This window comes from Scyliorhinus canicula, chromosome 17 (assembly GCF_902713615.1).
Source record: "Scyliorhinus canicula chromosome 17, sScyCan1.1, whole genome shotgun sequence".
Lineage (NCBI taxonomy): Eukaryota > Metazoa > Chordata > Chondrichthyes > Carcharhiniformes > Scyliorhinidae > Scyliorhinus > Scyliorhinus canicula.
In genome coordinates, this window is record NC_052162.1 from 57,211,710 (window position 1) to 57,239,102 (window position 27,393).

The 27,393-nt window shown below is 45.8% G+C and overlaps 1 protein-coding gene across 1 annotated transcript in view; it reads left to right on the forward strand.

The window, feature by feature from the left end:
- srpx2 (sushi-repeat containing protein X-linked 2) overlaps nucleotides 1-27,393 on the forward strand; it is a 103,611-nt gene that overhangs the window by 21,592 nt on the left and 54,626 nt on the right. Inside the window, exons 3-4 of the mRNA XM_038775634.1 lie at nucleotides 8,670-8,753; nucleotides 25,197-25,388. Coding sequence (XP_038631562.1) covers nucleotides 8,670-8,753; nucleotides 25,197-25,388 — 276 coding nt within the window. The remainder of the gene's footprint in view (nucleotides 1-8,669; nucleotides 8,754-25,196; nucleotides 25,389-27,393) is intronic.

The window sequence follows — 27,393 nt, forward strand, 5'->3', positions numbered from 1 at the left end:
AGTGGAGGAGCTGAAGGCTAAATGGGAGGGGGAACTAGGGGAGCAGATAGAGGACGGGACTTGGGCGGATGCCTTGGAGAGAGTCAACTCTTCCTCTTCATGTGCGAGGCTTAGTCTCATCCAAATTAAGGTGCTACATCGGGCCCATATGTCTGTGACTCGGATAAGTACGGGGCAGCACGGTAGCATGGTGGTTAGCATAAATGCTTCACAGCTCCAGGGTCCCAGGTTCGGTTCCCGGCTGGGTCACTGTCTGTGCGGAGTCTGCACGTCCTCCCCGTGTGTGCGTGGGTTTCCTCCGGGTGCTCCGGTTTCCTCCCACAGTCCAAAGATGTGCGGGTGCGGGTTAGGTGGATTGGCCATGCTAAATTGCCCGTAGTGTCCTTAAAAGTAAGGTTAAGGGGGGGGGGGGGTTGTTGGGTTACGGGTATAGGGTGGATACGTGGGGTTGAGTAGGGTGATCATTGCTCGGCACAACATCGAGGGCCGAAGGGCCTGTTCTGTGCTGTACTGTTCTATGAGTAGGTTCTTTGGGGGTGAGGACAGGTGCACCAGGTGTTCGGGGAGTCCATATGTTCTGGGCATGCCCGGCACTGGAAGAATTCTGGAAGGGGGTGTCGAGGGTGGTTGGATCCAGGGTCAAACCAGGTTGGGGACTCGCGATTTTTGGAGTTGCGGCGGAGCCGGGAGTGCAGGAGGCGAAAGAGGCCGGTGTTCTGGCCTTTGCGTGCCTAGTATGGAGGGTGTTCTTTATTGTTTCTATTTTTAATTTTTTTTTTCTATGGTTATTTAACTTAATATTGTGTTAATTTAAATTGTTGTTAATATGTTTTGTTGTTCATTAAGGATGAGCGAATGTTTATGACTGTTATCATTATTGTTATTGTTGGTATTTTATTACGGTTCGTTGTTATATAAGTACAACATTTTTCAATAAAAATTATTTTTAAAAAATATTTTTTTTAAAGTTGGTCTCAAAGCCTTTAACTTGCACTGTAATTGACCAATAGTCCATATTAAGACCATTTACTTCCCCTAGAAATTCTGTAACGTTGCCTTTGTCATTATTTTCAACTCCTTGGATAGTGTGCATTTCATAAATGTTCTCTTGTCTTCTTCCTTCCTTGAAGTTGTTGGAATTGTGTCCAGTATTCTTGATTAATATGGGGATTTCTTGATTAATAAGGGGATCAGGGGTTCTGGGGAGAAGGCAGGAGAATGGCTATGTGGAACCCATGATCGAATGGCAGAGCAGATCTGATGGGCTGATTAGCCTAATTCTGCTCCCATATCTTATGACCTTATGGTTCTCCCGCACTGGAAACACTCTGGACCCTCCGTTGAGAAATCTTGGTGTCTGCACCGTAAAGTAAGTGTCTCCAGGTGACTGCTTGACGTTTTTGAATGGCTGCAGAAAGGACAGTGATTGCTTGACTGATGCTGGCATCACTACTGGTTCTCCAGTTTGCCGCCTTCTTCAGTCTATTTATAGATTTTTACTACTTCCCGGTTTTCTTGCACTTTTTCACCATGATCCTGTTAATGGCAGCAACCCTTTGTTAGATTGGTGTCATCACGGTAGCATTGTGGATAGCACAATCCCTTCACAGCGCCAGGGTCCCAGGTTCGATTCCGGCTTGGGTCACTGTCTGTGCGGAGTCTGCACATCCTCCCCGTGTGTGCGTGGGTTTCCTCCGGGTGCTCCGGTTTCTTCCCACAGTCCAAAGATGTGCAGGTTAGGTGGATTGGCCATGATAAATTGCCCCTAGTGTCCAGGGTTGCCCTTGGTGTTGGGTGGGGTTGCTGGGTTGTGGGGATAGGGTGGAGGTGTTGACCTTGGGTAGGGGGTAGGGTGCTCTTTCCAGGAGCCGGTGCAGACTAGATGGGCCGAATGGCCTCCCACTGCACTGTAAATTCTATGTAAATCACTGCTGCCACAATGTTTCATATACTAGTGGTAAAGCTGCTGGTTATCTAGAGAGAGAGACTGTAGTCTTTGGTAGTTTCTTCCAACTGGTTTACAACACAAAAAAGATTGAATACAGAGTAGGTGTATCTCACAACAGTGCAGGCTGTTTAATCCCCTCTCCCGGTTATCTGGCACATGACTACTGGTGTTACAGATACGTCGTAGTCTACATCACTCATTACCATAAGTATTCTACTAATCCACTAAACTACTCTACTCTGGGAATTATTACCAGTACATCTATCCCTATCTGATCATATTCCTACTCTTTCTCTCCAGATACAATCCTGCCTGCCTCCTCAACCAATTGATCTTTCTTCTTTAATGATCCCTGATAAATGTTATCCTATTATGTTTTCTGTAAATAAATGCTTTATATACTGAGGGAAAATTATCATTGAAACAAGGAGAGCATGGGAGCAACACATATGGGCCTGAATTCATCAACCATTGGGAGCGTGCACTTGGTGGGCCTGGAAGCGGATGCGAAAAGTATCCTGACCATGGTCGGCTCTGGAGCAGTTTCACACTGTCCAATTAAGGGAGATCCAGTGTGAAACCCACTTTGTGAGAGGCTGAGGACTGCCCGGGAGGGCAGAAAGAGGACAAACACCAACAACGGGGAGAATGCAGGCTGGCATTAATAACGTGCTCCGTCAGGGGGACAACCACTGCGGAGCTGTCTCAGGGAGCTGCTGACCCGTAAACGATAAATTGTGATGGAAAAACTTTGCCACGAGTGTCCAGGCAGCACAATCATAAACAGACTTCAGTTCATTTAATTTCAGCCCTGGTGGTTCATCCTGCCCTGGATCAAGGTTGCAGCTAAAATGTAAAGGCCATTTGTTAATACATGTAAAATTGCATTGCCCCTTAAAGGGCGAAATTGCCTGCTTCATTATCAGCAGTTGAGTTTCCAACTCCTAAGTGGCAGCTAACTTGAAATATTGCACGTCTGCACGATGGCATTGGGATGACTACCAACGCCTTCTCGCATAATTTCACATGCTTCTGGGTCGGGCGCATGCCCACCAGAGCAATGTAAAATTCTGGCCACGGAGTATAGACTGCAGGATAATTTGGGATAATTTTCAAGCAGAATATCATAGAAGGTGGAAGATTGGAGAACTGCAGTGCGGAGTGGCAACTCTGGGATGGAAATTTGCTTCCATTTCTGAATGGAGTATTTGACTTTTATCCTGCTGGATCAACTTTTGTTGGCTAATTCTAAAAACCAGAATCAAAGGTTTATGGTGAGTACATCAATCAAAATGTTGCTGTATAGTTTTCCATGAATAGGTACTTTCCACAACATTGCTTCATTCATTACAGCTGGAAAATTACTTGAGGCAAAGTTTCCTGACTATTTTGCCTGAGAGAGAAGGATAGCTGGCTGTGTTATTGTAAAAATACTCAGCAAAGAACTGTTAAAAACAGGCTCATTAAATAAGAACTCTGACATCCCTCTTTCATTATTGAATATAATGATGTATTTCACTCTGAGAGGGCAAGACCTAGCACATCTGAAACATTCCATCACCTGCAGTGGTTGAAGCGGACCCAACAAAGCAATAAATTGCAGGGACTGCAGCCCTGCATTTAAAGAAGCTGGCTAAAACTAGAGAGCGCACAATTTTATTCACTTATTGCAACACAAAATAAACAAATTGGGTCACATTTGGTTGTGGGTCGCCTCAGAAACATTGTCAGCACAATATAGCGATGTTGGACACTGTTTGTACCCCCTCCCACACCCTCAGCAGCCATGGTGCCTGTTTCCTGATTTGAAATATCACAAGTGAACCTCGCAGTCGGTAATTCCTCCTGGTGGAGGCGGAGCATCGCGGAAGGCCCGGAGAATTCCGGGGGTGGGGTTGGGGGGGGGGGGGGGGGGGGGGGGGGGGGGGTCCGTTAATGATATGCAAACGGCCTTTACCGTACAATTTGCATACCCACCCCAGTGTTCTACGTAGAATGTATTCACACCACCGTCGAGGGACCGGAGCATGGCATTCTGTTTGGTGCCCGGCATCAGCCCCATTTTCGGCTGTTGCTGAATTGTCCGCCCAATCATGTTTCCCAATTTTGGTGTCGGCCGACGGAGAATCCCAACCATTATCCTTTTTCTGAAGTGTATCTTTAGCATTTCCTGTTTTTCAGATTTCCAGAAGGTCGAATAGGAATAATGGGTGGGTACTCTAATTGCTGCAGTGTGAAAATTGATATCCTGCAAAGGTCTGTGCTTGGAACTCAACTATTGATTATAATTCTCAATGACTTAGATAATGGGATAGAAATTTAGATATGCAAATTTGCTGATGATAACAAAGATAGGTGACATCGTAAGCAGAGTGGATGGAAAAATAAAATTCCCCAAAAAATTGGGCAGTGTTTTATGGAAGCTCTGTCGGCAGGATGGTCTTTTCCCGTCGAATTCAATGGAACTTGGAATGATTTGCTGTGTTTTACGGCTCTACCCCCACTGCGACAGGGCCATAAAATTCCACCTAGTATGAATTTCAATATAGGCAAATGTGATGTCATTCACTTTGGATCGATAAAGGATGGAACAGGATACATCCTAAATGGTGAAAAGCTAGAAACATGTGTAAAGAGACTGGGGGATCTAGGTACATGCATCACTAAAATGTAATAAAGAGATAAGGAAAAATAACTGAAAACGTCAATGGATTGCTGGCCTTATATCTGGAGGACTAGAAATCACGGAAGTGGGAATCATGCTTTAAGAACATAGAACATAGAACAGTACAGCACAGAACAGGCCCTTCGGCCCTCGATGTTGTGCCGAGCAATGATCACCCTACTCAAACCCACGTATCCAACCTATACCCATAACCCAACAACCCTCCCCCCTTAACCTTACTTTTTTTTAAGGACACTACGGGCAATTTAGCATGGCCAATCCACCTAACCCGCACATCTTTGGACTGTGGGAGGAAACCGGAGCGCCCGGAGGAAACCCACGCACACACGGGGAGGACGTGCAGACTCCGCACAGACAGTGACCCAGCCGGGAACCAAACCTGGGACCCTGGAGCTGTGAAGCATTTATGCTAACCACCATGCTACCGTGCTGCCCAACTAGGCAAAGCTTTTGTTCAGTCAATGTTGGAGTACTCTGAGCCGTGCCAAGCTCCACACCTTAGGGAAAATACATTGCTCTTGAGAGAGTACACTGTAGTTTTACCAGAATTATATCAAGACCCCAAGGGTTAAATTACAAGGAGGTATTTCACAAACTAGGGTTGGGGTCCCTGGATTTGGAAGGTTATGAGGTGCTTGATTAAACTTTTCAAGGCATTAAGAGGAACAGATTGGGTAGATAGTGAGAAACGGGCCATGATTCCCCCAATCAGCGACAAAGTGCTCCCGCCAGTGGGACAGTCAGAGTGATTCCCCTGGCATTAGGAGCAACCCTGAAGTGCCATTCAATGGAACTTAGAAGAAACTTTATCTTCAGTCAGGTTTTCAGTGCCTGGCTTCAACTCCCCTTATTCCTCCCTCACCCCTCCTCAATACCCCCCTTAGGCCCCCTCCCATTTCCCACCCTTCAGGCTCCTCCCCTTGACAGTTTCAACGTGGCACTTTGCAGTCCAACGGGTGGGAAGGGGGGTGAGTATCCTCCTTTTATTGTCTCCAGGGTGCTGAGGGCGGTCCTGCATGGGAAGTGGAGATCAGGGGGGCTTGTGCTGGGTTGGAGGAGCTCAGGTGGGGGGGCTATTTCCAGGGATGGGGCTCATTTAGCACACTGGGCTAAATTGCTGGCTTTGAAAGCAGACCAAGGTAGGCCAGCAGCACGGTTCGATTCCCGTAACAGCCTTCCCGAACAGGCGCCGGAATGTGGCGACTAGGGGCTTTTCACAGTAACTTCATTGAAGCCTACTCGTGACAATAAGCGATTTTCATTTTCATTTGGCTGCTCTTCCCATCTGCGGCCTTAACCCTTTAAATAGTCAGTCAGTATCTAAAAATTAAAGTTCTCTCATAATAAAGTGAAAGTGTTCCCCTCTGGAGTCCTAAACACTTCAAACAGTCTGTCAGTATGCCAAGTTCAAAGATCTATGAGATGAAGGTGGAAGTATTCCCTTTAATGTGATATAATCTTTTGAAGTGGTTTTCTCACAGTAAATGTCATTGCCTTTAAAGTGTTGAAGCCTGTTTGTATGCTGAGAAGGCTAAAAGCTTTGAAATGCATTATTTGCCTCTTAAAAACTTTTTGATTGACAGGTCCAGGCAGTTTCAATGGACATGGGGGGAGGGGGTGACATTAAGATTGTTTATTTATATAACTCTGCAGGGATCCATTAACTCAGGGGGCAGCTGGTTTTCTCACCACAGATTGTTTTAAGAGGCTGTCTCTTTATCCTCAAGTGCTTCCTAGAAAAAGGAGCTGTGGGGGCAACACTCCAGTGCAATACTGAGGACGTGCTGTATTGGCAGTGATGCCAATATTCAGAAGAGATGTTAAACTGGAGCTCCAACTTAGGGGGTTGTGAACAATCTCATGGCATTGTTTCATTAAAGAGCATGGGAGTTATTCCCTGTGACATGGTCAATATTTATTTTTCATTCAACATCACAGAACAGATTATCTGGTCATTGTCACACTGCTTGTAGAAGCTTGCTGTTTGTAAATTGGCTGCCACATTTCCATGGTGACCAGATGCCCTGGTTTTGCCAGGACAGTCCTGGTTTTTCATTAAAAGTCCCCGTGTCCCAATAATTTTCTCAAAATGGCTCTAATGTGCCAGTTTGCCGCTTTTTCCTCTATTTTTTTAAATATATTTTGTTACAAACATGTATCAGAACAGGTTACAGTAAATAAACACCCCGGGAAACATACTTCCCAGCAATCAACTATACAGTCTATACAACTGGGTTACAGGGATAGGGTGAAAGTGAGGGCTTAAGTGGGTCGGTGCAGACTTCATGGGCTGAATGGCCTCCTTCTGCACTGTATGTTCTATGGAAACTTTTCCCCCCTTTTCACTCCCCACCCATCCCCCCCCCCCCCCCCCCCCGTCCATGACAAACAGCTCCTCAAACACGGTCACAAACATCTCCCACCTTCTCTCAAATCCATCTGCAGAGCCCCTTAACATACTTTATATTCTCCAACCGCAGGAATTGTACAGGTCACCAAACCAAACCGCTATCCCCAGTGGCGATGTCAACTGCCACTCCAGTAAAATTCGCTGCCGTAGCTTTTCCCTCTCTGTTGTCATGTGAGTGTCCCTTTAAGAAAGGTTTTGTTTGACCACATGGCTTGTAGCATGGCTTCAGTTATGTCATTTTTGGATGGAGCTGGGCTGTGACTGTCAGGTGAGAGGGGGGTTTAGTGTTTGGGTTTCCGTTTTGGTTTGTTGGTTTGGACTGCAGAAGAGAAGCAGTGTTTCCCTGTTTTCTCTGTTTTTATTTTAAAGCTGTTCCAGTGAACTGAAAGCATATTGGGTGTGGCAAACTGCCTTGGTAACTTTAAAGATAGAGTTGCTTTCTGGAAGGAGTTTTAAATCTGCTGGTTGAAGGCTGGACCAGAATCTCAGGAAAAGGACCAGTCCCATTCAAGTGAGATTACAGTGTGTTGGACCATGCTCTTGAAAGGGGTTTTCGTTTGATTGGATTTTGTATTGAATTGGAACAGCTACTAAAGCTGATTCATAAAGAGTTATATACACAGATTACTGTAGCTGTTGTGTGTTTTTTCATGTTTGTAATTGAGAACAACTTCTTGCTAACTGTTTTATATATGTTAACTACATTCTTATGATAAACTGTGTTTTGATAAAAAGCGCCTCGGAAGTCTGATGAATCATAGAGTAGTCATAGAACATACCGTGCAGAAGGAAGCCATTCGGCCCATCAAGTCTGCACCAACCCACTTAAGCCCTCGCTTCCATCTATCCCCGTAACCCAATAACTCCTCCTAACTTTTTTTGGTCACTAAGTGCAATTTAGCATGCCAATCGCACTAACCTGCACATCTTTGGACTGTGGGAGGAAACCGGGGCAGCCAAAGGAAACCCACGCAAACACGGGGAGAACGTGCAGACTCCACACAGACAGTGACCCAACAGGGAATCGAACCTGGGACCCTGGCACTGTGAAGCCACAGTGCTAATCACTTGTGCTACCGTGCTGCCCATTCATACCTGAAGTGAAGGCTCTTGTGCTGATCCTAGCCAAAGTCAATATAAAAGTTATAGATCAGGTGGGCTTCATAATACACTTCGGAGTTTCTAAATCCTGGCCCATAACAATGTGAACCATATCAGAGATTTCCGTCAGCTCTGTAATTTATCACCCAGCATCAGAGTCTCTTCTCTTCCTCGCCCCTCCCCTTTACTTCACACTCCATTTGCTGTTGACCAGAATGCTGCTTACGCGCTTTCTGTGCTGGAATGTTCCTGTATTTACAGAAATCCTTCTCACCGGCATCCAGAGCTGGCACCTGGGGAATTCACTTTCCCCAAAATACACTGGCTATCAATGAGACATTATTTTGCTGCCCCGGTTGGTTCGTGCTCCACTGCCCTGACTGGCCATTACCCTGTTCAAATCAATAGAAATTATTGTTGGACAAGTCTTAATACAATAGAATATTGCTGAGAGTTAAACATTATGGAAACAAGAGCTGAATGAAACATATAAGTGTGTTATCATGTAGTTGTTTGTTTCCTAGGGTCAGGGTATTCATATGCTGGAAGCCATGATGTTGATCACAGTGTTCAATATACAGGAAGCAGTTACTACATCGATTATAAAGGTAAGCTACTCATTTATAGACATACATCTGTAATATAATCACTGACTTTTCCGATTGCATAATCAAGTCAAATTATTTTAATACTAATCATAATGCTAGTTACACAAGTAAAATCAAAATTGTTACTCTTGCATTTATTTTATGGGAATCTTGGTAACATACAATGAAAGGTTAACCACAAATATGTACTTATAACTATTCTATTTTTATTAACATGCAGGCTTACTAATCTTTCAAATATATTCTATTATTTCTTAATTTTCCCTCTAATTCTCTATTGAAGGTGTTGACTTGTTTAGAGGTTCTGTTGGCATGAGTAATCCTTCTGCCTCTTTCTCAGATGGTTGTTCTTCACTTGTTGATGAACGAATGTTGTCTGGTAGAATGCAGCTTGTTGTCTATTAGTCCAATTCAAGATAATAGATGGTCTGATATTTGGAGGAACCAGATAATGAAATGAATGGGATATTAAGCTTACTGGTGATGTATTCAGTTTAGCATTGTATCTGGAACAAATATGGTATACTTATAAGCCTGTTATTTAAAGTACTGCCTCATGGAACAGTTAATAAATAAAACTCCTCTGTAGGGCAGCACAATGGCGCAGTTGTTAGCACTGCTACTTCATGGCACCGAGGACCCGGGTTCGATCCCGGCCCCCAGTCTGGAGTTTGCACATTCACCACGTTTCTAACCTCCACAACCCAAAAAGATGTGCAGGGTAGGTGAATTGGCCATGCTAAAATTGCCCCTTAATTGGAAAAATAAGAATTGGATACTTTAAATTTATATTATAAAAAATAAAACTCCTGTGTTATGCTCATATGTAGATAAGATGTAAAACATTGCAAGTCACATTTCACTTAAGTTGAGAAATTTACATTTGTGTCTATGCTGATCCATTTTCTAATTTGCAGTTCGCTAGTAGCGATTCTAGAACAGTGAGCTTTTATGCTGGCCTCATGTCAGTGTAATGATGGAAGCCAGATGCCAAAAGCTATTTTTAAATACAAATTTGAGGTAAGGCATTGACTAGTGTAACACAAGCCTAAATAGATTAGTGGAAAATGTTCTTATGGTTATCACATTTCTAATATTTCAGATATTTTGTCAAGTTTGGCAAGCAGCGGCTGGATGGGTAGGGTCTGTTTGATATGATCTGCTATTCTTTGGGTCATACGGCCTACATACGGAGCATCACACTGGCTCTTCAATTCATATTCCGCATTGCCATGTTTGCAAAACTCAAAACAGTGCCCCAACATTAAATGTGATTCCCTGACTGCATAACATTTGAACGACTGCGGTCGTTCCCCTGAGTAACAAGTATACCGTTTTGGATACTTGTGGGGGGGACGACTTACCAGGGGTAAGCCATGGGGTACGGGCCTCTGGCACGGAGTCTGTCCCTGTTGCTCAGAAGGGAAGGGGGGAAAGGAGTAGAACATTAGTAATTGGGGACTCAATACTCAGGGGCACAGATAGGAGATTTTGTGGGAGCGAGAGAGACTCACGTTTGGTATGTTGCCTCCCAGGTGCAAGGGTACGTGATGTCTCAGATCGTGTTTTCCGGATCCTTAAGGGGGAGGGGGAGCAGCCCCAAGTCGTAGTCCACATTGGCACTAACGACATAGGTAGGAAAGGGGACAAGGATGTCAGTCAGGCCTTTAGAGAGCTAGGATGAAAGCTCAGAGCGAGAACAAACAGAGTTGTTATCTCTGGGTTGTTGCCCGTGCCACGTGATAGTGAGATGAGGAATAGGGAGAGAGAGCAATTAAACACGTGGCTACAGGGATGGTGCAGGCGGGAGGGATTCAGATTTCTGGATAACTGGGGCTCTTTCTGGGGAAGGTGGGACCTCTATAGACAGGATGGTCTACATCTGAACCTGAGGGGCACCAATATCATGGGGGGGAGATTTGTTAGTGCTCTTTGGGGGGGTTTAAACTAATTCAGCAGGGGCATGGGAACCTGGATTGTAGTTTTGGGGTGCGAGAGATTGAGAGTAGAGAGGTCAGGAGCACAGATTTGACTTCGCAGGAGGGTGTCAGTGTTCAGGTAGGTGGTTTGAAGTGTGTCTACTTCAATGCCAGGAGTATACAATGCCAGGGGGGCCTCACGGTAGCATGGTGGTTAGCATCAATGCTTCACAGCTCCAGGGTCCCAGGTTCGATTCCCGGCTGGGTCACTGTCTGTGTGGAGTCTGCACGTCCTCCCCGTGTGTGCGTGGGTTTCCTCCGGGTGCTCCGGTTTCCTCCCACAGTCCAAAGATGTGCGGGTTAGGTGGATTGGCCATGCTAAATTGCCCGTAGTGTAAGGTTAATGGGGGGATTGTTGGGTTACGGGTTACGTGGGTTTAAGTAGGGTGATCATTGCTCGGCACAACATCGAGGGCCGAAGGGCCTGTTCTGTGCTGTACTGTTCTATAATTCTATAATTCTATACGAAGTAAGGTAGGGGAACTGGCAGCATGGGTTGGTAACTGGGACTTCGATGTTGTGGCCATTTCAGAGACATGGATAGAGCAGGGACAGGAATGGTTGTTGCAGGTTCCGGGGTTTAGGTGTTTTAGTAAGCTCAGAGAAGGGGGCAAAAGAGGGGGAGGTGCGGCGCTGCTAGTCAAGGACAGTATTACGGTGGTGGAAAGGATGGGGACTCTTCTTCCGAGGTAGTATGGGCTGAGGTTAGAAACAGGAAAGGAGAGGTCACCCTGTTGGGAGTTTTCTATAGGCCACCTAATAGTTCTAGGGATGTAGAGGAAAGGATGGCGAAGATGATTCTGGAAAAGAGCGAAAGTAACAGGGTAGTTGTTATGGGAGACTTTAACTTTCCAAATATTGACTGGAAAAGATATAGTTCGAGTACATTAGATGGGTCGTTCTTTGTACAATGTATGCAGGAGGGTTTCCTGACACAATATGTTGACAGGCCAACAAGAGGCGAGGCCACATTGGATTTGGTTTTGGGTAATGAACCAGGCCAGGTGTTAGATCTGGAGGTAGGTGAGCACTTTGGAGACAGTGACCACAATTCGGTGACCTTTACGTTAGTGATGGAAAGGGATACGTATACCCCGCAGGGCAAGAGTTATAGCTGGGGGAAGGGCAATTATGATGCCATTAGACATGACTTAGGATGTGTAGGTTGGAGAAGTAGGCTGCAAGGGTTGGGCACACTGGATATGTGGAGCTTGTTCAAGGAACAGCTATTGCGTGTTCTTGATAAGTATGTACCAGTCAGGCAGGGAGGAAGGGGTAAGAGCGAGGGAACCGTGGTTTACCAAAGAAGTGGAATCTCTTGTTAAGAGGAAGAAGGAGGCCGATGTGAAGATGAGGCGTGGTTTCAGTTGGGGCGCTTGATAGTTACAAGGAAGCGAGGAAGGATCTAAAGAGAGAGCTAAGACGAGCAAGGAGGGGACATGAGAAGTCTTTGGCAGGTAGGATCAAGGAAAACCCAAAAGCTTTCTATAGGTATGTCAGGAATAAAAGAATGACTAGGGTAAGAGTAGGGCCAGTCAAGGACAGTGGTGGGAAGTTGTGTGTGGAGGCTGAGGAGATAAGTAAGATACTAAATGAATACTTTTCGTCAGTATTCACTCAGGAAAAAGATAATGTTGTGGAGGAGAATGCTGAGACCCAGGCTATTAGAATAGATGGCATTGAGGTGCGTAGGGAAGAAGTGTTGGCTATTCTGGACAAGGTGAAAATAGATAAGTCCCCGGGGCCTGATGGGATTTATCCTAGGATTCACTGGGAAGCCAGGGAAGAGATTGCTGAGCCTTTGGCTTTGATTTTTATGTCATCATTGGCTACAGGAATAGTGCCAGAGGACTGGAGGATAGCAAATGTGGTCCCTTTGTTCAAGAAGGGGAGTAGAGATAACCCCAGTAACTATAGGCCGGTGAGACTCACGTCTGTTGTGGGTAAAGTCTTGGAGAGGATTATAAGAGATACGATTTATAATCATCTAGATAGGAATAATATGATTAGGGATAGTCAGCATGGTTTGTGAAGGGTAGGTCATGCCTCACAAACCTTATCGAGTTCTTTGAGAAGGTGACTGAACAGGTAGACGAGGGTAGAGCAGTTGATGTGGTGTATATGGATTTCAGTAAAGCGTTTGATAAGGTTCCCCACGGTCGTCTATTGCAGAAAATACGGAGGCTGGGGATTGAGGGTGATTTAGAGATGTGGATCAGAAATTGGCTAGTTGAAAGAAGACAGAGGGTGGTGGTTGATGGCAAATGTTCAGAATGGAGTTCAGTTACGAGTGGCGTACCACAAGGATCTGCTCTGGGGCCGTTGCTGTTTGTCATTTTTATAAATGACCTAGAGGAGGGCACAGAAGGTTGGGTGAGTAAATTTGCAGACGACACTAAAGTCGGTGGAGTTGTAAACAGTGTGGAAGGATGTTGCAGGTTACAGAGGGACATAGATAAGCTGCAGAGCTGGGCTGAGAGGTGGCAAATGGAGTTTAATGTAGAGAAGTATGAGGTGATTCACTTTGGAAAGAATAACAGGAATGCGGAATATTTGGCTAATGGTAAAATTCTTAGCAGTGTGGATGAGCAGAGGTATCTCGGTGTCCATGTACATACATCCCTGAAAGTTGCCACCCAGTTTGATAGGGTTGTGAAGAAGGCCTATGGTGTGTTGGCCTTTATTGGTAGAGGGATTGCGTTCCGGAGCCATGAGGTCATGTTGCAGCTGTACAAAACTCTGGTACGGCCGCATTTGGAGTATTGCGTACAGTTCTGGTCGCCTCATTATAAGAAGGACGTGGAAGCTTTGGAACGGGTGCAGAGGAGATTTACCAGGATGTTGCCTGGTATGGAGGGAAGATCTTATGAGGAAAGGCTGATGGACTTGAGGTTGTTTTCGTTAGAGAGAAGAAGGTTAAGAGGTGACTTAATAGAGGCATACAAAATGATCAGAGGGTTAGATAGGGTGGACAGTGAGATCCTTCTCCCGCGGATGGAGGTGGCTAGCACGAGGGGACATAGCCTTAAATTTAGGGGTAATAGATATAGGACAGACGTCAGAGGTAGGTTTTTTACGCAAAGAGTGGTGAGGCCGTGGAATGCCCTACCTGCAACAGTAGTGAACTCGCTGACATTGAGGGCATTTAAAAGTTTATTGGATAAGCATATGGATGATAATGGCATAGTGTAGGTTAGATGGCCTTTAGTTTTTGACTTCCCATGTCGGTGCAACATCGTGGGCCGAAGGGCCTGTACTGCGCTGTATCGTTCTACGTTCTATGTTCTATTTGCTAAATAATCTTCAGTGTGCTAAGAATTATGCTGATAACTAATTTAAGATTTTCAGTTGGGCATGCAGCATGGTGCAATAGCATATACAGGAAGCTACATGAAGTAATACACAGGACCTTGTTCTGTGCAGACAGAAAGAACATGTACACACATTTCACCTGTTTTAGCTGAACAAAATATTACCCAGAGCAATGCCTCGAAAAATCAGAGTCAAGCTGCCTATTTTAAATTTCAACCAATTCTTGGCAATTAATTGCCCGTCACCATTAACTAGTGCATTCTTCATGGCAACACCTCCACCAATCAGAGTCCACTATCGGCACTCTCTTATTACATGGTATAAATTTCTTGTTTTCTCTGGCACTGATATTCTTGTGAATTGACCTGATGAATGCAAAACTAAAAGCTTTAACAAAATATCCTTTTTCAGCAATACTCAGGTTCTGGACTACCAAATGACTAGTTGTGATATGTTATTTCTAGAGGAGCTCAAGTATATAGAACATAGAACATTACAGCGCAGTACAGGCCCTTCGGCCCTCGATGTTGCGCCGACCTGTGAAATCAGTCTGAAGCCCATCTACACTATTCCCTTTGGGCAGCACGGTAGCACAAGTGGGTAGCACTGTGATTTCACAGCGCCAGGGTCCCAGGTTTGATTCCCCGCTGGGTCACTGTCTGTGTGGAGTCTGCATGTTCTCCCCGTGTCTGCGTGGGGTTCCTCCAGGTGCTCCGGTTTCCTCCCACAGTCCAAAGACGTGCAGGTTAGGTGGATTGGCCATGATAAATTGCCCTTCGTGACCAAAAAGGTTAGAAGGGGTTATTGGGTTACAGGGGCAGGGTGGAAGTGAGGGCTTAGTGGGTCGGTGCAGACTCGATGGGCCGAATAACCTCCTTCTGCACTGTACGTTCTATATCTATGTTAACCTTATCATCCATATGTTTATCCAATGACCATTTAAATGCCCTTAATGTTGGCGAGTCCACTACTGTTGCAGGCAGGGCATTCCACGCCCTTACTACTCTCTGAGTAAAGAATCTACCTCTGTCCTATATCTATCTCCCCTCAATTTAAAGCTATGTCCCCTAGTGCTAGCCCTTACCATCTGAGGAAAAAGGCTCTCGATGTCCACCCTATCTAATCCTCTGATCATCTTGTATGCCTCAATTAAGTCACCTCTTAACCTTCTTCTCTCTAACGAAAACAGCCTTAAGTCCCTCAGCCTTTCCTCATAAGATCTTCCCTCCATGCCAGGCAACATCCTGGTCTCCTCTGCAACCTTTCCAATGCTTTCACATCCTTCCTATAATGCAGTGACCAGAACTGCACGCAATATTCCAAATGCGGCCACACCAGAGTTTTGTACAGCTGCAACATGACCTCATGGCTCCGAAACTCAATCCCTCGACCAATAAAAGCGAACACACCGTATGCCTTCTTAACAACCCTATCAACCTGGGTGGCAACTTTCAGGGATCTATGTACATGGACACTGAGATCTCTCTGCTCATCCGCACTACCAAGAATCGTACCATTAGCCCAGTACTCTGTATTCCTGTTACTCCTTCCAAAATGAATCACCTCACACTTTTCTGCATTAATCTCCATTTGCCACCTCTCAGCCAGCTCTGCAGCTTATCTATATCCCTCTGTAACCTACAACATCCTTCCGCACTGTCCACAACTCCACCGACTTTAGTGTCATCTGCAAATTTACTCACTCATCCTTCCACGCCCTCCTCCAGGTCATTTATAAAAATGACCAACAGCAGTGGCCCCAGAACAGATCCTTGTGGTACACCACTAGTAACTGGACTCCAGTCTGAACATTTCCCATCAACCACCACTCTTTGTCTTCTTCCAGCTAGCCAATTTCTGATCTAAACTGCTAAATCACCCTGAATCCCATGTCTCCGTATTTTCTGCAATAGCCTACCGTGGGGAACCTTATCAAACGCTTTACTGAAATCCATATACACCACATCAACTGCTTTACCCTCGTCCACCTGTTTGGTCACCTTCTCAAAGAACTCAATAAGGTTTGTGAAGCACGACCTTCACAAAACCGTGTTGACTATCCCTAATCAAATTATTCCTTTCTAGATTATTATAAATCCTATCTCTTATAAACCTTTCCAAGACTTTGCCCACAATATGGTAAAACTGGCAGGATCTGGTCAATGTCCTTGGCTTTGCTAAAAACCTTGTGTTGTTTCTTAATATCACGTGGAGTGAATCAATTTGAAGACTGGAATCTGTGATACTGGGAACATCAGGAAGAAGCCAAAATGGGTAATCCACTTGCACTTCTGACTGAATATAGTTACAAATTCTTCAGCTTTGTCTTTTGCACTGATAATACCATAAGAGCACTGATAATACCACAGGAGCAGAAGTAAACCATTCGGCCCATCGAGTCCGTTCCGTCATTCAATGAGATCATGACTGATCTGATATGATAATTCTCAACTTCACTTTCCCACCTTATCCCGATGACCCTTGATTCCCTCACTGATTAAAAATCTTCCTATCTCACCCTTGAGCATATTTAATGAACCAGCCTCTACAGCCCTCTGCAGTAAATGTTCACTACTCTCTGAGAGAAGAAATTCCTCCTCATCTCTGTCTTAAATGGGTGATTTCTGCTATGCTCCCTCATGATTGAGGATGAGGAAGTTTGTGGAGCCTCCTCCTCTGCTTAGTTGTTCAATTGTCCACCACCACAACTGGATGTGACAGGACCACAGAATTTTGATCTGACCCGTTAGGTGAGGAATTGTTAGCTCTTTCGATTGCACGCTGGTTCTGCTTTTTGGCATGCATTCAAGTAGTCCTGTCTTTCAGCTTCATCAGGTTGGCATCTCATTTGTAAGTATGCCTGATGTTGCTCCTGGCATGCTCTCCTGCATGTCTCATTGAACCGTTGATGTCTTGGCTTGATGGGAATGGTAGGGTGGGGATATGCTGTGCCATGTAGTAATAGATTGTTGGTGAATACAAATCTGTTGCTGTTCCTAGCTGATAGTGCCCAGTTTTGAGTTGCTAGATCTGTTCTGAATCTATCCCATTCAGCATGGTGCAGTGGTATTTTCAGTGTGAAGACAGGATTTTGTCTGAATGAATATGTTAGTCATTCTTACCAATATTTAGCTCTCAATATCCATCCCTCTATCAACATCACCAAAACAGATTATCTGATCATTATCACATTGTTAACCATATTCATAATAAAAATGTTGATGATTATGGATGTTAGTTTGTGGTGCAACACAACTGAAACAGAAGCAATGCTGTCATTTGTGATGGGTAAATTGGTGAGGGCGAGGTTAAACGGGTTTTTACCTCTTGATGGTACCCTCACCAGTTGCCACAGGTTCAGTGTGGCAGGTATGCTGTTCAGGACTTTACCAGCTTTTCAGTAGTGGTGCGAATGTGGCTTTGTTGGTGATGAGCATTTAAGACTCCCACCCACAGTATATTCTGTGCTTCTGCCACCTTAATGTGCTTCTTCCAAGCTCTGTTCAACATGGAGGGACGCTGATTAATCAACTGAAGGAGGGCAGCAGGTAGTAATCTGCAAGATGTTCTCTTGTCCATATTTGACCTGAGACTTCATTGAGTCTGGAGTCAATGTTGAAGACTCCCTGGGCATTTCCCTCCCGATTATATACCATTGTGCTGTCATCTGAGGTGCGTCTGTCCTGCCGGTGGACAGGACATACCCAGGATGGTAAAGCTGGTGCCTGGGACTTTGACTGGAAGGAATGATTCTGTGAGCATGACTGTCGAGTTGTACTAATTGGTGGATCAGTTCTCCCAATGAAGGCACCCAGCCCCAGATGTTCATCAGGAGGACTTTGTAGGGTCCACAGGGCTGGTCGTGCCGTTGTCATGTTTATTGTCTAGTCTTCATTCCTTTTTGACTTTTCAGTAGTAGTTTGGATGAACTCACTGGATATTTCTAGGATATTTCAGAGGGAAGTTAAGAGACAACCACATTACATGGCCTGGAATCATATATAGGTGAGACCAGGTAAGAATGACAGATATTGTTTCCTAAAAGACATTAGTGAAGCAGGTTTAGAACAAAAGAACTGGGAACAGGAATAGGCCATCTGGCCCCTCAAACCTGCTCTGCCATTCAATAATATCATGGCTGATCTTTTTGTGGACTCAGCTCCAGTTACCTGCCTGTTCACCATAACTCTTAATTCCCTTACTGTTCAAAAATCTATCTATCTTTGCCTTAAAAACATTCAATGAGGTAGCTTCAGCTGCTTCGCCGAAGCAGGGAATTCCACCCATTCACAGCCCTTTGGGTGAAGAAGTTCCTCCTCAAATCAGTCCTAAATATGCTCCCCCTTATATTGAGGCTATGTCCCCTAGTTCTAGTTTCACCTGCCAGTGGAAACAACTTCCCAGCTTCTATCTTAACTACTATTCCCTTCATAATTTTATATGTTTTGATAAGACCCTCCCTCCCGTCATTCTTTTAAATTCCAATGAGTATAGTCCCAGTCTACTCAGTCTCTCCTCATAAGTCAATCCCCTCAACTCTGGAATCAACCTAGTGAATCTCCTCTGCAGTACATCCTTTCTCAAGTAAGAAGACCAAAACCCTACACAATACTGCAGGATGTGGCCTCACCAACATCCCATACAGCTGCAACATAACCTCCTGTTTTTAAATTCCATCCATCTGGCAATGAGGGATAGAGTTTAAAATTCATTAATTTGCTGCACCTGCAAACCAACTTTTTGCAATTCATGCACATGTCCCTCTGCACAGCAGCATGCTGCAATTTCTTTACCATTTAAATAATAGTCCATTTTGCAGTTATTCCTACCAAAATGGATGACCTCACATTTACCACCTTTGTACTCCAGCTGACTGACCCTTGACCACTCAGTTAAACTATCTATATCCCTCTGCAGACTTTCAGTGTCCTCTGCACACTTTGCTCTACCACTCATCATAGTGTCATCTGCCAACTTTGCCGCATTACACTTGGTCCATCTATGTAACTTGCAAACTATTGCGGTCCCAACACTAATCCCTGAGACTAATCACTAGCAACTGATCGTGAACCAGAAAAACACCCATTTATCCCCACTCTTTGCTTTCTGCTAGCTAATCAATCCTCTATTCATGCTAATACATTACCCATAGTGCTGTAGTGCACCTTTATCTTATGCAGCAGTCATCTGTGCGGCACCTTTTCGAATGCCTTCTGAAAATCCAGATATACCACATCCACCGGTTCCCCATTGTCCACCGCGCTCATAGTGTCCTCAAGGAATTCCAGTAAATTAGTTAAACATGACCTGCCTTTCATGAACAATGCTGTGCCTACTCAATGGGACCATTTCTATCCAGATGTCTCGCTATTTCTTCCTTGATGATAGATTCATGCGCGAACCGGCGAAGGCCTTTCGGCCAGCCCCGGCGCCGGGCGGCGGGTGTCAAAGGCCGCTGGTGCCGGTTTTGGCGCCAGTCGGCGTGGTGCCAACTGCTCCAGCGTGGGCCTAGCCCCTCAATGTGAGGGCTTGGCCCCCAAAGGTGCGGAGCCCCCTGCGGCGATTCTCACTTCTCCGGAGTGTGATAGGGCTAGTAGGGAAGAGGCATGAAAGGCGTCGCGATCAGGATCCCACCCACGGTGGGCAGGACCAAGCCTTGCATTCGTAAGTATGTTTGAAACCCGCTTAGACATGCTGACCCAGGAGTGATCAGGCTCTTGGCATCTACTCCGCAGGGAGTCCCCATCTGGGTGCCACACAAACATGGACCAGGTGGAACCGCACCAGAGGGTTTCCCAGGCCATCTGACGCTTCTAGGAGGTCAAGAACAGGGCAGGGTGGCCAATTGGCCCTCCCTCTTAAACACCCTGAAATGTCAAAAGGAGCATTGCCAGGGTGGCCGTTCTGTCAGTGCCAAGGTTACACTGCCAAGTGCCATAGCCTCAAGGGGGGGGGGTCATGTCCATGAAAGGAGGGTGGAGGGAAAGTGTGAACTGGGGGGTACAGGGCAGGTATGAAGAGGCCTCCAGAAGGTTGGGGGGGGGGGGGAGGTGGCGGACATGAAAAGGGGGAGGGGATCGAGGGGGCGTGGGAAGACCTGGAAAGGGCGTGGTCCTCAACGACCCGATAGTGGAATGTCACCACTTCGAGGGGATATGGGGTAATACCCATGTGTGTGCGGGTGCCATTGCCAATGGGTAGGGGGGAACCCAAAAGCTTACTTAGAGATCGGGGTACCCTTTTCGAAATGATGCCCCCCCATCTCCGAGGAGCTGGTGTGGCCAGCGGGTTCAGCTTCCCAGTGATGAAATTTTAGTGGGCTTGACTGGGGAGAAACTCCCCAAGGCCCAGAAAGGTGACTGGTTAGATAGCAGTGGGGAACTCGCTGATAGAACCAGGGTGAAACTACCAACAAAACTTGCCACAAATGACACTTGGGGCTGGATTCTTCCGCCCCGCCCGTCGCAAGATCGCCACGGGCGGATCCATTAAATGTCCATTGACCTCAGGAGGGAATCCCGGTTGCTGGGCTGGTGTGGCCAGAGAATCCCGCCCTGAGAGACATTTCTGTTAGATCACACCCATATTCTTAAAAAAAGTTTTAAGGTTTGCTAGAAGCAGAAAACGTTTTTAAAAATCCCAACATATTGTCATGCAGCGATCAGGAGTCTTCATACTGGAGCCAAGACATATGTTTTATATCAGTATAAATTCTTCAGTTCTGTATATTACATATCTATTATATTGTTGGATTAGGTTTCCAAAGGGGCCTTCAGTTTGTAAAGCCACAATCTCTGACCACAGAAATTGTTATTTTTTTAAGAAACTGAACAATACACTGCAGTGGCTTTAATACTGCGAATGCGATTCAGCCAAATACTGTTACCTGACTCTCGTTCTATTGGAAATGACGATATGCCTCGGATTGTCAGTGGGCTCAACAATAAACATGGTCATCAGATGCCGAGCAGCACCAATACCACCACTAGACTATTGAGCCACATCATTAAAACGGCAGATGTAAGATGAAGAAAGTCAGGATCAAGCTGTGGGCTGCTCAGGTTAGACCACAACATAAATAAAGTGCCGCTTCTAGCTTTCATCATAAGAAGTATAGAATATAAAATCCATAAATTGCTGCTGGCTCGATATGAACCACTAATAGGACCCCAGTTGGATTACATGATATAAGGCTCTATGCTAGTGAGAGAGTGAAGCTCACATTCAATGGATTGCTGCCTAAAGCAAATGTGAAGAAAGGCGAGAAAAATTGGATTTTAAAAAATTTGAACAACAAATATTGCAGGGTCAAAGATGTGTTTAAAATTATGAAAGATTGGAAACAGGTATATAGAAGCGCACTCGTAGAACTGTACAATTTACAGTGCAGAAGGAGGCCACTCGAGTCTGCAGCGGCCCTTGGAAAGAGCAGTCTACTTAAGCCCACGCCTCCACCCTATCCCCACAACCCAGCAATTCCACCTCACCTTTTTGGACACTTAAGGGCAATTTAGCATGGTCAATCCACTTAAGGCTCTATGCTAGTGATTTTAGGCTAAAATCCACTTAACCTGCACATCTTTAGACTGTGGGAGGAAACCGGAGCACCCGGAGGAAACCCACGCAGACACGGGGGGAACGTGCAGACTCCGCACAGACAGTGACCCAAGTCGGGAATTGAACCTGAGACCCTGGAGCTGTGAAGAAACTGTGCTAACCACTGTTCTATCGTGCTGCTCCACTGTTCCAATAGTTGAGAATGAGAATAGAGTAAAGGTTAAATATATGGGGCAGGATTCTCTGTTGGCTGACATCGAAATTGCAAAAGGCGATTGGGCGGAGAATACATTCCGCTGCCAAATTCGTGGCGGCGCCGATGTAATGCCAAATCACGATTCTCCGTCACCTCAACAGCGGCGTCAAAGCGTACCAAAATACACGCACAGTAAACATCATTTGCATATCATTAGCGGACCTGACCCGGTATTCTCCGGGACCTCCGCGATTCTCCTCCTCTGATGGGCGAGTTCACTTGTGCTTTCAAAAATCCTGAAACTGGCTGATGAAGGAGAGAGAGGAGGTGGGACACAGAGAGGAGCGATTGTGACCTGTCGGGCTGGACACTGGCATGGCTGGTTGGGTTGGGGGGCCATGCCAATACCAGGGGAGGGGAGTGACGGGGGATTAGGCTGGGTGGTCAGGGTGACCCCCACGGGACTGGGACGGCCTCCAGGCACAGACCGGCATTACCGCGGCCATCTGGTTCTGCAGAGTGACATCGGCCGCCACCCGCCGGTGGCCTACCCGAGGCAACATCCACAATAGCAGCTATGGGGCCAGTGGAGTATACCCCTGGCGAAGGCAGTGCCAGCCAATCCCTGGCATCAGGGACAGGCATCAGAGGCCCCCACGGTGATGACCACTGACTGGGCCGGGCCTGGGGTGCAGGGATGAGGGGACATGTGGGGGCAGAGTCCGCAGTGCCAACTGGGGCCACCATGTAGCCCAGTGGTCCTGGTTGGGCACAAGGGTACGCAGCATGCTAACATGTTGGTCTTTCACCCCCTGCAGTCAATGGATATTGGAATTCAACCAGCAATGGTGACCTTCCTGCTAGTCGCCGCAGTCCTGGGGAATGCCCTGCAGCTGTACGAGTTGGCGCTGCTCGGGGAGGAGGCGGAGGAAGCTGCAGCAGAAGAGGCTGCCCCAGAGGAACAGGAGGCAGCCGCACAGGTTGGAGAGCCAGCTGCCCAACAGGCCAAGGAGGAGGAGGAGGTACCAAGGAGATGCCACGTGAGGCCTCGTGTATCGGCGCCATCTGTTATTCGAGGATCTGAGCAGAGTGACAGTGCAACATTTCTGGCACCGTGAGGATATGGGGAGGACATCCGCTCCAGGTGGCCATCAAGGTGACTGTCGTCCTAAACGCTTATGCCACGGGATCCTTGCAGGCACCGAGTGGGACCTGCGTTGGATCTCACAGACCTCAGTGCACAGATGCATCCATTACAGAGGCCCTATATGCTCAGGCGTCACAATACATCTAATTCAATGTGGACCGAGCGCACCAGGATGCCCGGGCAGTGGGGTTCGCCGCCATCGCTGGAATGCCCCAGGTGCAGGGGGTGATAGATGGGATGCATGTCCCCCTACGAGCACCTGCAGATACCAGGCCACTCTACATAAATCGAAAGGGGATTCACTCAATGAAAGTGCAGCTGATATGTGACCATCAGCGGCGCATCATACACGTCTGGGCCCGATATTCGGGATGTGTGCACGATGCCTTTATCCCGCCACACTCGATGATTCCTGACATGTTCAAGATCTCTCCCATCCTCCCCCCACCCCGGATGGGGGATTGGCTTCTGAGTGACAGGGGTTATCCACTGCTATTGTGGTTGATGACACCAATCCGGAAGCCACAGACTGGAGATGATGGCACATCTGGAACCGCTCCCGGTGCCGTCAAGGTGACACGCAGACCCGCTACAATGACGCACATGCAGTGACCAAGAGCATGATTGAGCGCTGCTTCGGCCTCCTGAAGATGCAGTTCAGGTGCCTGGACTGTCATGGAGGGGACCTCCAGTATGACGCTGGGAGAATCGCCGACATCGTGATGGGCTTCTGTGCCCTGGAAGCCTGCTCTGGTCTTGACCAGTGTCTGCATGCTCAAGGCCATGGAGCACAGGGAGCGAACTTCATGCAAATATTTAGTCCCATAAAAAACAAGCATTTGTATTCGTAGCACCACATCAAAGATTTTAGAACCACTTGAAGCTGGAAATTAAGCTTTGAACTGCCAGGAACCCTACAGTGATAATGATAGTTTGTGAAATCAGTCACTTAACAGAAATTCCATAATGCTAGTCCTCAGGCTTCTGTCAACAGACAGAGTGAAATAGCAAGCAATGTTTTTCTTTAAACTTCAGTTTTAAAAAGAATTATAGATGAGATATAAAGCTCGCTTGACAATTCCCTTGACACCTCGGCAGTTTCAATTAGCTTGGCAGTTTCAATGAGTTTTTCCACATTTTCCACAAATTCATATTTCCTTTTAATAATCCCAAAGAGCACCTGACCTCTTCCAAATGAGTCTCTGGAGCATTCCAAAAGTACCTCTCTCAGGAACACTGGCAGCTTTTGGCCTTCTCCTGAAAGGTCTAAAGCCCACGGGATGTGTTTTGGATATCCCAGTTACAAACACTTGATCTGTTTGAAGGTAGATGCCCACATTTTGACTAAGCCAGAGATTTTCTCCAGCTTGATAACAATTCTGGCCTCAGGAATGAGCTTTTGGGCAGAGTGATGGAAGCAACAACCCAAATGAGTTTGTGAAACATTTAAATATTTCAATGGGGGAGGTTTGTATGGATTAACTAATGTAGGTGAAATTTCCATCATTACTAATTATCTAATAGTCTTGTGATCACCAATATCATTGAACCACAATGTTTCATTTGGAACATCTCCCCAAATATATAAAAACAGGTGTTAGCTTTCCCAAGGTTCTTGGTAAAAAAAATCATCAGAAGCTGAGTCTGGGATCTTCTTGGGCCATATGGTTCAATTCTCCGTGTTTGCTGAGCGGGCAGATTTCCTTCTGGGATTGCCTTCTGGGCTACAAAAAGAGGCAAGAAAAGAATCACTTCCCATCATCCACAGCCCCCACTAGAAAATGCAAGTGTGTGCAAACTGGATTGGGACTGATCCTTCTGCCTTCTGGTAGTTAGTCACTTTGCTGGCACCCAGTGCATGGGCTCACAGGATGACCAGCCGAATGGGACAGCAACTAGCCCTTATGAACTCTACCTCAGCAAGTGCGCACCTTCAGGAGAGGAAGGTAACAAATTGGAGGAGAAAAGAAAACACAAAGTAATTGTGCAAGGCTCTGTGGGAGCTGTGGTTCCATGGGGGTAAAGGGGAAAAAACAAGCTCAGGCAGCATTCCCATCCCGACTGTTGCCTCACAAGCTTTGTGGAAGTCGGGTGAGAACAGGATCAGCCTTAGGTGGCCATTTGATGAGGGAAAAGAGAGCACTATTGTTTATGGAAACATTCTCCAACTTGAATTGATACCTCCAAGAACAAGGGGATGAGAAAATCTAAATATCTAACTCTCTTCAACCTGAACTTACTTTTTTTTTCAGAGCCAAGATGGTGTTACCCATTGAGGATAGACAATGGTGATGTCAAATGCCGTTCACCGAGGGGTCCAAATTACAGAAGCATGTTTGGAACACAATGTCGAATATTTTGTGACAGAGGATATCGGCTGATAGGCCGAAGGCAGGTTGAATGTACGTTGACCAGACGCTGGTCCGGAATCAGTAGGTGCAAAGGTGAGTCTGTGGAAAAGTTGTTTCCTTAAATCTCATGCTATTCTACCAGATAGGTCAATTAGTAAATCTGCATGTAACTGAGTCATGCAAACCTGGAAGGTTCTAGATTTAATTTTGAGTCTATGCTGAGTAGCTTGGGCTGGCAGACCGTGCGAACATAAACTTCAGCGTTACTGGGTTTAGAAGGCAATTTAAGAAATGGTATTGTTCAAGATCATTAGAGAGTGATTTTTTTTCACCAAAATGCCCGTTTATGAATGTTTGGTGAGAACAAGATCAGTCAGGTTCAGTTATCCGCTGGCTGAATAACCTGCTGACAATCCCGTAAATGTACTGCAGTTGGACGTTGCTATTTGGGTGAGGTAGTGGACTGTAGTCAGCGGCCGTGGAACATTTCCCAGTACAACTAAGCATCTTCAGAAGCAGGGGAAAAATGGAGAGGACCAAATATTTATTGCTGATTGATTTTTGCTTTTCCAGTACCTCTAAAGCCATGAAAAGGCCAATGGCATTTTGGATTTTATCGATAAAAGCATTAAGTACAGGAGAAAACACTAATGATGAAATTATATTACAAATTGGTTGGGTTACAATTAGAGTACTGCATGCAACTTTTGATGCCCCATTATAGAACGACATAAATCTCGGGTAAATCGCAGAGTAAATTCCTCAGTATAATGCCAGAGCTGGAAAAGTAAACCTGTGAGGAAAAAATTCAGACACTTTACATCAAGGGTTGTTAGAGCATGGAATGATTTTCAATGCAAAGTAATAGTGAACAAAAGTATTGTGTCTTTCAAGGCGACTGGATCATTAGTTGAAGCAGAACAAGATACAGGGCTTTGGAGAGAATGTGACATAGTGGGAATAGTTTTGGGTTACTCTGGTAAAGAAGCAGTATGGATGCAATGAGATCAATGGTAGTTTTAATGGAGCTTCTCCTTGCTCTTACCTGCATCGTTCTGTTACAATGGAAATCTCCTGCCTTTCACCCTTTCCATCCTCTCTGTCTTTTATTAGTCGGGAGATATAGGGCAGGATTGTCCATTGTGCCGGCAGCGCAGCCATGCGTTTCCCGGCGGTGTGGAGTGTCCACAATGGGAAATCCCATTGGACGGTGGCGGGAACGGAGAATCCCACTGCCGGCGAAGGGGCGGTGTGTTTTGTTGTGGTGCTGTTGGCCCGCCATTGGCCAGTGGTGGGATCTTCTGATCCCGTCGCTTTCAACAGGGTTTCCGTTCTATTCACCCTCCGCATCGGGGATCCCACCGGGGGGCGGAGGAGGGGGGGGGGGGGGGGGGGGGTGCACCTTTCTGGGGCAGGAAGATTTTGGCCATTGTTTTCTTTGTTCATTGTCTTACAAAGTGAGACAGAACTGTATAATTTTATTTGCACAACCTGGCAAAACCTTTGGATTATTCCAAAGGAACTGCAATTTAAAACCCCATCAACTCCAGTGTAGCAGAACAATAGAGATCATTCATTGCAGTCAGACATTGAATATGTTCCAGGATCCAATTCTATGGTTTAAGGAGAAAATGGTGAATGTAAACTACACAGGACTGGATGTACAACAATGGGGAGGATTTCTTCTGCTGCTTTAGTTGTATTAAATAATAAATCTAATTTTTATACAGCTGCATAAATGGAAAACAAATGGTACCTTACCACAATCTGTACTCTCCTGTGAATGAAGAGAATGTAACAGTTCTACTGTACCATGAGATAAAAAGAATAATTTTAAATACTGGAAATCACATCTGCTATAAAAATAGAAAGTCCATCTTATTTCACTTTTTAAAAGGGCAATGTAATATTTTACTGAAAACACATTATTCAGAATTGAAATTCCTTCATACTAGCCTCCCAATTTCAACGCCCGTCATACAAATTGAAAGATCCAGGGAACAATTCCAAATTCTTCAACTGCAATCTGGAAAGCTTTTTACAACTCCTGAGAAATCGTCATGGTAACTATGTTGGTCTCTGAACAACATCATACTGT